Here is a 13,284-nt window from a genome sequence, read left to right on the forward strand (position 1 = left end):
CTGTAACAGACTATGTAAGTATTTGACCTCCAAGTGTGACCTTGACCTTGGAGGAAGGTGACCGCTTTTTGCGCATAACACATCATCTGATTATTGTTAACAATTATGGCAAGTATTTACAAAATTCCTTCATAGATAAGAAAGTTATGGACCGGACACGACATATACCCTCAAATAGACAATGTTGACCTTGAATGAGCAAGTACGACCTTGACCCTGGAGGTAGGGGTCTGGTTGTTGCGCATGACACATCGTCTTATTATAACAAACATTTGTGCCAAGTTATTTCAAATTCCTTTGATAAATGACAAAGTTATGGACCGGACACGAAATATACCCTGTAACAGACTATGTTAAAATTTGACCTCCAAGTGTGACCTTGACCTTGAAGGTAGGCGACTGGTTTTTGCGCATGACACATCGTCTGATTATTGTGAACAATTATGGCAAGTATTTACAAAATCCCTTCATAGATAAGAAAGTTATGGACCGGACACGACATATACCCTCAAATAGACAATGTTGACCTTGAATGAGCAAGTGCGACCTTGACCCTGGAGGTAGGGGTCTGGTTGTTGCGCATGACACATCGTCTTATTATAATAAACATTTGTGCCAAGTTATTTCAAATTCCTTTCATAAATGACAAAGTTATGGACCGGACACGAAAACACGAAAGTGTGACGGACGGACAGACGGACGGACGGACGGACGGACAGACAGACGGAGCCTATTTCTATATCCCCCTTTTTTCTTCGAAAAGGCGGGGGACAATAATGGATACATACATTTCCACAAAAGTATGAGTGCTGAAACTGAAAATTCAAAATATTTCCAACATTTAAGAAAGATAACTTTGTCCAAATCATTGAACCACGACCAAATTCAAACTTGAACTGCTTATTCCTAAGATGTATCTATATATCAAATGTGAGTTGAATGTGTACAATCATTAGGGAGATAATGAACGGAAACTTAAAATTTCTGATTTTTTTTCAAAGTTCAAGAGGGATAACTCTGTCAGCTATTATCAAACCATGACCAAATTCAAACTTGACAAATGCATTCTTATGACATATCCATATCTTTAATTTGTTGTTGAATATGTACAACTGTTGGGGAGATAATGAATGTAAACTGAAAATTTCCTTTTTTCAAAGTTAAAAGGGGAAAACTCTGCCAAAAATCATCGAACCATGACCAAATTCGAACTTGAACTGTGCATTCCTTTGACATATCCATATGTAAAATTTGAGTTGAATATGTAACACTGTTGAGGAGATAATGAACAGAAACTGAAAATTTCATATTATTTAAGTGAAAGGGGCATTACTCTGCCAAAAATCATTGAACCATGACCCAATTCAAAATAGGCCTGCGCATTCTTTTAACGTATCCATATGTCAAGGTTGAGTTGAATGTGTAATACTGTTGGGGAGATAATGAACGGAAACTGAAAATTTCATATTATTTTCAAAGAAAAAGGGGCATAACTCTGCCAAAAATCATCGAACCATGACCAAATTCAATCTTGACCTCTATTTTCTCTTGACATATCCATTTGTCAAGTTTGAGTTTAATGTGTAATACCGTTGGGGAGATAATGAACGGAAACTGAAAATTTCATATTATTTTGAAAGTAAAAGAGGCATAACTCTGCCAAAAATCATCAAACCATGACCAAATTCAAACTTGACCTTTATTTTCTCATGACATATCCATATGCCAAATTTGAGTTGAATGTGTGCAATCCTTACTAAGATAATGAACAGAGACTGATGATGACGGAATGTCACAGAATGACGGAAGGACAGAATGACGGAACAGGGTAACACTATATGCCTCAGCCATTATATGGCAGGGGCATAAATATCCTAAATAGAAAACTATAACATACTGCTATACAAATTCATTTTCATAGATGTATTGAAGTACATACAACAATAAACGGTACATTATCTGCTGAGTTTTAATCCATGCCAATGAAAACGGGAAGTACAGAATCAATCAAACCGAGTCTGCAATTTTCATGTAATATTGTTGTAATTAATGCTTCCGATGGATCACTTTGTTTCCAGATTTTGAAAACGCGGGATATATTTATGAATAGCCAACATTTTGGAGTTCGTTATAAAAGTCAGGGTTCCCACACTTTTTCCAAATTGAAATTCAAAGACTTTTCCAGGACCTTACTGGATTTTCAAGGATGTCTATATTTGATATAACAACTTTTCAAGATCTGTATTAAAAGCCTTTTCAAGGACATTATCACATGATATATAATAGTATACCCTTTTTAAAGATGCATGCCTAATAAGACAAGTGAAAATATTTCATAGAAATCAATTTAAAGAAAAATCAAGGTTGTTTTTTTTGTTGTTTTTTTTTTCATTCTATTTCTGTAGCCTAATACAGGCTACATCCCCTAATAAAAGAATTTTAAAACTTCAAAAATCACGCAATTTTCCCCCAATTTCAAAACTGACACCCATAAATTTGATTTTCCTTCAGCTCTTTGCCATACAATTTGTCACCTAAACATTGCTAACTTCCCTTAAAAATTGTAGTCTAGGGCTACACCCTAATTTATGTGGATTATCACTGGCATTTATTATGCTAAAATTATTTTCTATGTTCATTTTACAACATTTTACCTTAAAATACAAAATAAGATTTACATGAAATTTCAAAATAAACATAAATTTGAAGTATGCTTAAAATTATGCTATATTCTGATCATACAGGGCTAAAACAGATATGAAATAATATGTAGTTTCCATTTATCAAAAAAATATTTATTGTAATAAATATAAATTCTTTTTATTTTTTTTATTTGTTTTGGGTTTTACGTCACACCGACACAGTATAGGTCATTTGGTGACATTCCAGCTTTACTGGTGGAGGAAGACCTCAGGTGCCTCTCCGTGCATTATTTCAGGCACGAACGGGCACCTGAGTAGAACCACCGACGTTCTGTAAGCTAGCTGGATAGCTTCCTCACATGAAAGAATCCAAAGTCCCTGTCTGGATTCGAACCCACAGCGGTGAGGGGCAAGTAGTTTGATGTCAACGACCTTGACCACTCAGCCACGGACGCCCTTAAATTCTTTTTAAACTTGCTTTTATCTTATACCTATAAATTTGCACTTAACACATTTGTTTTTAACAGCTTAGTGTAATCGATAACAATTGTCAAAAGCAGTATGATGTAGATAAACAATTACTTTATATAATCAATTGATAATATCAATATCTGCAAGATATTTTCTTCTGATAAACTTTACATAAAAATTACTTTAAAAATCAAACAAGGGCACAGTTTTCTTGAATGATTTACAAGTTTTTCAAAAACACAGTTTTGTTTTCAACATCTGACATGACAGATTTTAACTCATCTTTTTTCTCAACTAGTCCTCTTCTCAATTTATTAGCCTTTGTCACATAATTTATGTAAGGTCCTGTTTGTTTTTTGCTTTCTCCATATTTTTGGATATTGATTCATTTAAACTGTCCGAGCTGAGTTTCTAGTCTTATTTGCTTTTGTAGCGTTTACCGAGCGGTTGATTATTAAATCTATTGCTACAAAATAAAATCACAATATTCTCAAAATACAAAATTAATATATAATTTTTCTTGTGATATTTATCCGAATTGATTTGAAATATTTAAATATAAATTTTTCTTGTGGTTTCTTAACCTTTTGATTAGATATCAACTTAATAAAAACTCTAGAAATAATAAAATGCAAAAATAACAATCTTCAACTAATTATTAAATTATCCGAAACAACAATTATCAAGAAACAACTTAACAATACACTTTAAAACAAAAATTTATAATCCTAAATCTAACACAAATTTATTTCTCACTTAAATATTTCAATACAAAAATCCCTTATCTCAAATTAACCACATTTCCAAAAAAATCTATCCTTTAAAATACTATTTCCGAACTAAACTATCTCATATCAAACATTTGTACAAAAGTATTTTTAGCACCAGATATCTAAGATACCTGGGTACTAGTAAATACAATATCACCTATATCCAACTCTTACAAGGACAACAGGCAGACTAACTATTTAAATCATAAAATATTTCCTGAAGAAGCAAAGATATTTTTAGCACCAGATATCTTAGATGCCTGGGTACTAGTAAATATAATTACAACTTCGATCTTAATGGTCTGGAGCCAAACCAAAACTAACTTAAAATATATTTCTTAAAATTTTTTATGCCAACGGAATTTTACAGAAATCATAAAACGTCCTTAGTACCAGATATCTGAGATTTCTGTGTACCAGTAAGTATTTCTGACTTCGTTTCCACTCTCCAACGGACAGGACTAGACTGAATTTTTACACTAAACACGCTCTATTTATATGCTTGTGAAGCATCATCTCCGCAGTGAATAAAAACAATGATTTTAATTGGCTAAAATAATAAAACGTTTGTTGAAACTGACTTTCATTAAACCTCATAAGCACCTGTCATTTGAAGTAAATTTCCATACAAATTACTCTGAATAAACAAGTTATTCAAAATATAAACACATGGATGATTCTGCTAACTTATTTGACGGTAAAAACAACTAAAATGCCTACTCTTCCTATCTTATTAAATTTACGGATGAATACACCTGTAATGGAATGGAAAGGGCTAGAGCTTAGATATTTCTCACAAGGCATTAGCTTGTTAGTTCCTACAAAGTATATTCAAATTATGGTCTAAAGTAATTAGGTGAATTTTTTTTATAAATCCAACTTGGCGGAATAGGTTAACCATACAAGGCCCTATTTTCAAAAGGGAAATTACTGGAAAAATGGATGGCACATTTATATAACTTGGCAATATCATGTACATTGTATTGATAAGTAAGTGTGAAAATTATTACGCCATTAGTTCAGATAGAACATAAGATATTTCCAACTTGCCGGTTTAGGTTTACCATTATTCATTTTCTAGTGCTGAAAATAGCAACCCCAACTGGAAAGCCTACAGCTTAAGAAATTAGCGTAAAAATCGATAGTGTGTTCATAAAATTGATTGTAAAACAATCAATTTTAATATTGACCATTATAAAAGTTATATGAAATAAATCAGTGATAAATTGTCTTCAAAATGATATAAAATTCATTATTCATGCATAATATGCATTTTAATCATTATCAGTTGATCTTAATATACAGGTGTATTTTCGGCCGATTTTACAAAACCCGATTGTGGACACGCGCTTGTCACATGTATGCCGCATGACCTTATTTGCGGGTCATTTGTTGCTAATTAATTTTCATGATTTTTTGCAACCAATCAGAAATATGTTTACACTTCATCCCGGAATGTCATTTAAATATGTTTACAAACAAAAAAGTTATGACGCCCGATACTCACCGACGATTTGCTTGAAAACTATCGGTAAGTGAAGAAAAACGAATAGTGTTCTATAAAATAAAATGAATTATCTTAAAATGATTCATAAATCATAAAATTATGTTGCCATTAAAGCACCCGTATCTACGATTAAATACAGCGAGTTGTGGAAATTCAACAGTCCATCAGAGTCCGCCATTTTGAATTCACCGATGCGGTGAAATCCGATTATTTCCATTACTGATTTATCACGTAAAAACGAGTAACAAAATAAAATTATGGTAGATAAAGTCTTGGTTTATAATAAAATATATCAATATATAATTATTTTTTTAAATATTAGCGCATTTGTCTTTAAAATTGAGATATATGTTTCGGCGGGCACCTGCTCAGTTTCGGCCAATTTTCAAATTCTAAAAAGTTTTGTTTTTTACCAATGCTTCAGGTTTCAATGAGATATCGTATATTAAATAAGGAAATCCTTTTTTATTTAAATATTAAATTATTTTTTTACGGTTTTATAATTAATTAAAGCAGAAATTTATTTCTAATGAGCAATTTACATGGTGAATACTAACACTATCAGCAGGGTCGACCTGCTGTCAATGACAGTTTTGACTGAAAAAAATCTGTTAACCTCTTCGCTCATATACATAGGATAAATAATATTTTTAAAACAATGTATTTAAACTTATTTTGCCAGCATTTCTTTTTAATTCATGTATGATTTATTATAATCACTAACTTTATACTTTATTTTTTTCCAGGTGCATGACTGACCGTGAAAAGGGCCATAACTTGGTGCAAATGGAAGCCATAGTTATGTAACTTGCCCAGATCATATACTTTGTATGGATTAGTAAGTGTGTAAATTATGAAGCCATTGGTACAGGTAGAACTTAAGAAAAATCCAACTTGCCATTCTAGGTTAACCTAGTACGGACAGACGAACAGACGGATGGACGTACCACTTAAATGGACTCAAGGGCCATTTCTTTTGTTATTTTCTTTTGTTTAATAGAGGGTCATGGCCCCTTATTCTATTGTTATGGAATGAACTCTATTGTTCTCTTTTGTTCTGTTTACTGTTAGATGGCCCCCTAACCCAATTTGGTTGCTCGGACAGACGTTCCAACATTTTGGGTTTAGGGACTATTTTCTTTGTTATTTTCTTTGTTTTCTTAAGGGCTACTAGCCCATAAACCCTTTGATCACGGAATGAACCTATTGTTCTCTTTTGTTCTCTTACTGTTACATAGCCCCTAAACCCAAAATGTTTGCTCAGACAGACAGACGGACGTTCTTACATTTGTATTCGTGTTGGGTATTTTACTGTGTAAAAAAAGTACCCAACAATCAAAGAAAATACCCAACGATACATACGGAGTGAGTAGGATTGGTAGTTGTTGGGTATTCAGTACCCAACACATACCCCCTCGTGCTCTTGGACAGACAGTTCAATTACTATAGGTCAAATATTTTTTTGGCTACGCATGCCCAAGTTGAAAACTAAAAATCTTTTATTAAGTAAATGGCAAATACTACAAATACTGAATAAATCCACAAGAAAACCCCAAGGTGCATAAGTACACATGCTGACCAACATTCTTGTAAACTTTCAGGCCTACAGGTCAAATACTTTTTGAGTTACGTTAAACACAAGTTGAATATTGTAAATTTTTACTAAGTCAAGGGCAATAACTCTAAAAGTACTAAAAACATCCACTTGAAAATACCCAGGTGCACAACAACACATGCTGAGCAAAATTCTTGTAAGGTTTCATGACTCTAAGTCAAATACTTTTTGAGTTACATGCGACACAAGTTGAAAATTGGAAATTTTTACTAAGTCAAGGGCAATAACTCTTAAAATACTAAAAGTATCCACACGAAAATACCCAGGTGCAGAACTACACATCTCATAAACTTTTTGAGTTATGCTTTGGACAAAAATTAAGTTTGAAAAATAACAAGGGCAATAACTGAAAAATTATGCAGGGTAGAGTTATCATTCTTATGCACTGCACTCCTCCTCAATGTGATCTATCCACCTATGAAGTTTCAAGTTGATATCTCAAATATTTTTGAGATATGCTCGGGACAAAAATGTTGGACGGAAGGACGGACGGAAGGAGGGAAGGACGGACAGACAGAGACTATTTTATATCCCCCGCCGCCTTTCGGAGAGGGATAAAAATAGACACAAAACATGTCTCCAGATGGCGTCTAACATGTCTCCCAACTTCTCCCTAAAGTCTCCTCACTTCACCCTAAATCGGCTGGAGGGAGAAGTCACTTCTCCCTAAAAATTTTACCTAGCTCAAGCCCTGTTCATGCTAAATATCTAAGCTCTAGCTCTTTTATTTTTTTAGAAGAAGACTTTTTTTGTTTTTACTATATACATATCAGGCAAATTAATGACCCCCCCCCCCCCCCAGGTGGGGCCAATTTTGACCCCAGGGCGTTTTTCTGATATCTATGCTTAAGCTCCTTCATTTTATTACAAGAAGATTTTTTACGTTTTTTCTTTCCGTTGCCATGACAACCAGAAAATAGCATGGAATGGAAATCATTGAACATTTTTTAGAGTTCCATGCCAGGAACATTTCTGCCTAGTTTAAACAATACTGGCCTACTACTGAAGCTATTAAGCGAAAACTGAATTTCTACTTTTTGCAACAGTGACCTTGACCTCTGCGTAGCAATCCCAAGCTGCCTCTTGATATAAGCTACCCATACACTAAGTTTGGTGTCAATAGGCTAAAGCAAACTCAACTTATTCAGTGGAAACTGAACTTCTATCTCTAGCAACAGTGACCTTGACCTTGATCACAGACACCTTGCCGGTATTGATAAGTAAGGAAATTATATAGCCATTCATATAGAAAGAACTTAAGATATATCAAACTTTCCCGGCAAATGCCGGTATTGATTAGTGTGGAAATTATGAAGCCATTAGCAAAGATAGAACTTCAGATATATCCAATTTGCCAGTTAAGGTTAACCAAATTTGTTTTTAAAATGCTGAAAAGGGCAATAACTTGGTAAAAATAGAAGCCATAGTTAAGTAACTTGCCCAGATCATGTACTTGTATTGATTGGTAAGTGTATAAATTATGAAGCAAGTTGCAAGTAAGATTTTTCTTAAGTTCTAACATTAGTCTGGATGAAGACTTCAACCCAAGGGCAAGTTTGTCAGTAATCAAATTAGGGATGGCAACGATTACACAAATCAATACTCGAGTACTCGGTCATTTTTCCGATTGAGTACTCTGTTACTCGGATGATTTCCAATGATCTTTAAAGTTTTATCACACAATATCAACACCGTCTGCATGCTACTTTCGTTTTCTATTTTAATTCATAGAATTCGTAACTATAAATAGGATTGCAAGAAATACATATAACAGATATACACATAAGAAATGTCAATGACAGCATTTATTATATACCTATAAATTCTCTCCCTAAAATACAGGATAATTTGGAATTGCATATACGCTTCAACGGATAGAAAATTCCGTATTATGTTAGTGACAAATACGGTACCACAAATGAAAGCGCCGGACTATTTTTGACGTTGTTTCCGATCTTAGCTGTGTATAACATAGCATTTGGAAACAGAAACTAAAATTATTAAAGGCGTGGCCGGTTTTGCAAAAATTACGTATTCATCCGGCGGTCATAAATTTATTTCTTGACAGCTACATTTCAATTTCTGAAATTTCTTATAGAAGTGTAGTTTAATGAAAATTATTTACACTTTAAACGAAAATGTATATAATAAAAGGAAAATTTTCTTGTAAAGGCTTTCTGAGGCTATGCATATTTCTAATCGCACTGTTGGAAAATGGATATCAATTTTCCATCGCTGCTCGTAGCAAAAAAAAGTGTCTGAAAGCTACTACAACATAATATTCCGTATATATTTATGTTTTTATAATTAACAAGTTTTGGCTACAAACTGTCACATAATTAAAGGTGATTAAATATCATTAGAGGCCGAATGACATAAACGACACAGGACCGTGTTCAATCCCATACGCGTGTCAAACTGCTGATCGCCTAGTTAAATTTACGATATCATGTTCACACCTCTGCAAGGATGTTTTGATTGCATTTAGCAAGTATTTATACAGATACGTGTACATCTCCGAATTTCTGAACTAATTGAATACACCAATCTTTCTAAATCGCAAAAAAGTAGAAATTAAATTTTTTTTTTATCGAGTAATCGAATATCAATTTTGTTAACCGATATTCGGACGTTCAATCGAGTACTCGGTTAACCGGTTACTCGTTGCCATCCCTAAATCAAATAAATATATTAGTTCAGATAAAAAGGTCATATCAGTGTAAATATGTTTTCTTACCAACACCAAATGATTCAAGGTCTGTTATATCTTCACCAGCTTGTGATGGATGATAATTCTCCCCAGGAACAGGACACCAGCAGAGTGAATAAATTTCTTCATCATGACCTCTTAGACGAGAAACTATCATACCGCCTCTTTTAACATCTATCAATGCTATCTGACCAGTCTTGTACCTATTCATTAAATCAATATCAATTTAATGCAGAAATGGCATGAATTATCATACATGATACAAATGATATGCATCATGTATATCATGATGGCCCTTTTATTGCTCAAATGAGTAAACACATCAAAAATACCTCATTATACTTTAAAATAAAGCAATCACTTAGTTTGAGCAGATAGGCTTGAGTCTTCATACCCAGGTTTCCAAATTGCTGAACGATAATGCTCACTGCAGTGATGTTTCAATACCACTATATATAAAACAAGTAGAGTTTTTGATGCTAAAGCATCAAGTTGCCGGATAGAAATATGATTGTATTATCATAAACAAGAGCCGGTTGAACCGGGTGATGCTCCCCGAATAGGTTTTGGACACAGGAAGGTATACCTCTTGTTGTGTCAGAGTTATGTCACAGACAAAGTTCAAAGTGTAAAAACAACCCAAATATTGTGCACGACACATTGTCTAAATATGGTGATCATTTTTGTGAAATAGTTGTAAAATCCGATTTCAAATAACAAAGTTATGCGCCTGACATTATTTTGCTGCAAGGTCATGCTGTGACCTTGACCTTCAACGTAGTGACCTAAATGTTGCATGCGACACGTCGATTCAATATGGTGATCATCTCTGTGAAATAGTTGTTAAATCCGACTTCCAGTAACAAAGTTATGGGCCGGACACGATTTTGCTGCAAGGTCATACCGTGACCTTGACCTTCAAGGTAGCGACCCAAATGTTGCGCGCGACACAATGTCTCATTGTGGTGATCATTTCTGTGAAATAGTTGTAAAATCCGACTTCAAATAATGAAGTTATGTGCCGGACACAATTTTGCTTCAAGGTCATGCTGTGACCTTGACCTTCAAGGTAGCGAGCCAAATGTTGCACGCGAAACATCGTCTCAATATGGTGATCATTTCTGTGGAATATTTTTTAAATCCGACTTCAAATAACAAAGTTATGGACCGGACAGGATTTTGCTGCAAGGTCATGCTGTGACCTTGACCTTCAAGGTAGCGACCCAAATGTTGCACGCGACATGTCGTCTCAATATGGTGATCATTTCTGTGAAATATTTTTAAAATCCAACTTCAAATAACAAAGTTATAGACCGGACACGATTTTGCTGCAAGGTCATGCTGTGACCTTGACCTTCAAGGTAGCGACCCAAATGTTGCGCGACACGTCGTCTCAATATGGTGATCATTTCTGTGAAATATTTTTAAAATCCGACTTCAAATAATGAAGTTATGGACCGGACACGATTTTGCTGCAAGGTCATGTTGTGACCTTGACCTTCAAGGTAGCGACCCAAATGTTGCGCGCGACATGTCGTCTCAATATGGTGATCATTTCTGTGAAATATTTTTAAAATCCGACTTCAAATAATGAAGTTATGGACCGGACACGATTTTGCTGCAAGGTCATGCTGTGACCTTGACCTTCAAGGTAGCGACCCAAATGTTGCGCGCGACACGTCGTCTCAATATGGTGATCATTTCTGTGAAATAATTTTAAAATCCGACTTCAAATAACAAAGTTATGGGCCGGACACGAATTCGGGACGTACGTACGGACGGACAACCCGACGACTATATGCTCCCCCGAAATTTTTCGGGGAGCATAATAAAAGAAAATATCAGTTTAATGGTGTTTGAGTATATAGAAAAGAGGAACAATAAGTTGAGTAATGTTTATTCATAAACACGTTTTCATGTACTTGCCACAATTATATCTTTCTTGCTATAAACTTTTTCAAAGAGTTTTATGCAATTAAATTTATGTTATGTTATAATAAAACATCATATTTGAAGCAAATTTTGTCAAGAAACTGTTATCATTATTAAATAAGCAAGTATTGTTTGGCAATATTTACCCGAGACTCATTAATATTCGGGAGGTGTTTCGTTAGTTTTCATAACTTATCATGATTAATGTTAACGATTTTATTGTAAGTATAATTACATGTATATATCTCAAAAATACTGTTCGATGGCATTGTGGAAAGTATGACTAAGTTGTAACCTAGTAGGGGCAAGTTTGAATCTTGGAAAAATCCTGTTTGTAGTTTTCATAAATTGATTTTTATAATATCTTTAAACTATATGAAACATAAGTTGATAAATCGTGTATTTCATTTCTAGCACTCTTTTATTTCATAATTTTGATAAATGGTCAAGTTTTGCAAAATACAAAAAATGTCATAAAAAAACACATAAAAAATCACTTTATCGAACCTACAGTCTTCAATTTGAAACTAAAGGAAAATCTAACACCTTGTCATCGAGGCTTGTAAAGCAAGTGATATGCTTGTAATTCTACTTGTAATTCTACTTTATACATAATTATACCGTTGTACCATACATATTTTTGCACCATTCATTTATATTTAACACAACTTTTACTCTCTTTTTTCTTGTTTTTTGCAGTAAGTGTAATTTATTTTTTATATGCCACCATATTACACTATATTTTTGAGGTATGTATGTTTGTTTAAAGTGTCCCACTGGGTATATATATTTAACTTAGTCAAGTGTAATTTTTACATGTATACTAAAACAAACTAGAACTGCCACTATCATGGCTTGAATACCCCTGCAAACCACTTTGTCAGAATCAACAGTGGCCATTTAGAGCTCAAGGACAACCTCCCTGCCAAATCTGAGGTTACTAAGCCAGTGCATTGCTAAGTTATGTATTCTACATGCTTCAAATGTGAAAATGTCAAAATCAATACATTGCGGACAGGACATTCTTTAGCAATTGAGAAGAAAAACTTTTTTTGTCAAGGTCCCTGTGACCTTGACCTTTGACCCAGTGACCTCAAAATCAATAGGGGTAACCTTATAGTCATGATCAACATCCATGCCAAATATGAAGACTGTGGGTCAAAGGAATCTTAAGTAAATGGGTGGACAAACTTTTTGAAGTCAAAGTCCCTAAGACCTTGACCTTTGATCCAGTAACCTCAAAATCAAAAGGGGTCATCTACTAATCACGACTAACCTCCATTCCAAATATGAAGACTGTGGGTCATAGGAATCTTAAGTTATTGGGCGGAAAAGCTTTTTGAAGTCAAGGCCCCTGTGACCTTGACCTTTGACCTGGTGACCTCAAAATCAATAGGGGCCAAATATGAAGACTGTGGGTCAAAGGAATCTTAAGTTATAGGGCGGACAAGCTTTTCGAAGTCAAGGCCCCTGTGACCTTGACCTTTGACCTGGTGACCTCAAAGTCAATAGGGGGTCATCTACTAATCATGACTAACCTCCATGCCAAATATGAAGACTGTGGGTCAAAGGAATCTAAGTTATTGGGCGGACAAGCTTTTTGAAGTCAAGGCCCCTGTGACCTTGACCTTTGACCT

At 34.4% G+C, this 13,284-nt stretch overlaps 1 protein-coding gene across 1 annotated transcript in view; it reads right to left on the reverse strand.

Annotated features, from left to right (window-relative positions):
- The window catches only part of LOC132755362 (gem-associated protein 5-like), a 101,000-nt gene that overhangs the window by 32,720 nt on the left and 54,996 nt on the right, over positions 1-13,284 (reverse strand). Inside the window, exon 4 of the mRNA XM_060746234.1 lies at positions 9,743-9,918. Coding sequence (XP_060602217.1) covers positions 9,743-9,918 — 176 coding nt within the window. The remainder of the gene's footprint in view (positions 1-9,742; positions 9,919-13,284) is intronic.

Source organism: Ruditapes philippinarum, unplaced genomic scaffold, assembly GCF_026571515.1.
Source record: "Ruditapes philippinarum isolate M1 unplaced genomic scaffold, ASM2657151v2 ctg183_1_1_1_1, whole genome shotgun sequence".
NCBI classification, from domain to species: domain Eukaryota; kingdom Metazoa; phylum Mollusca; class Bivalvia; order Venerida; family Veneridae; genus Ruditapes; species Ruditapes philippinarum.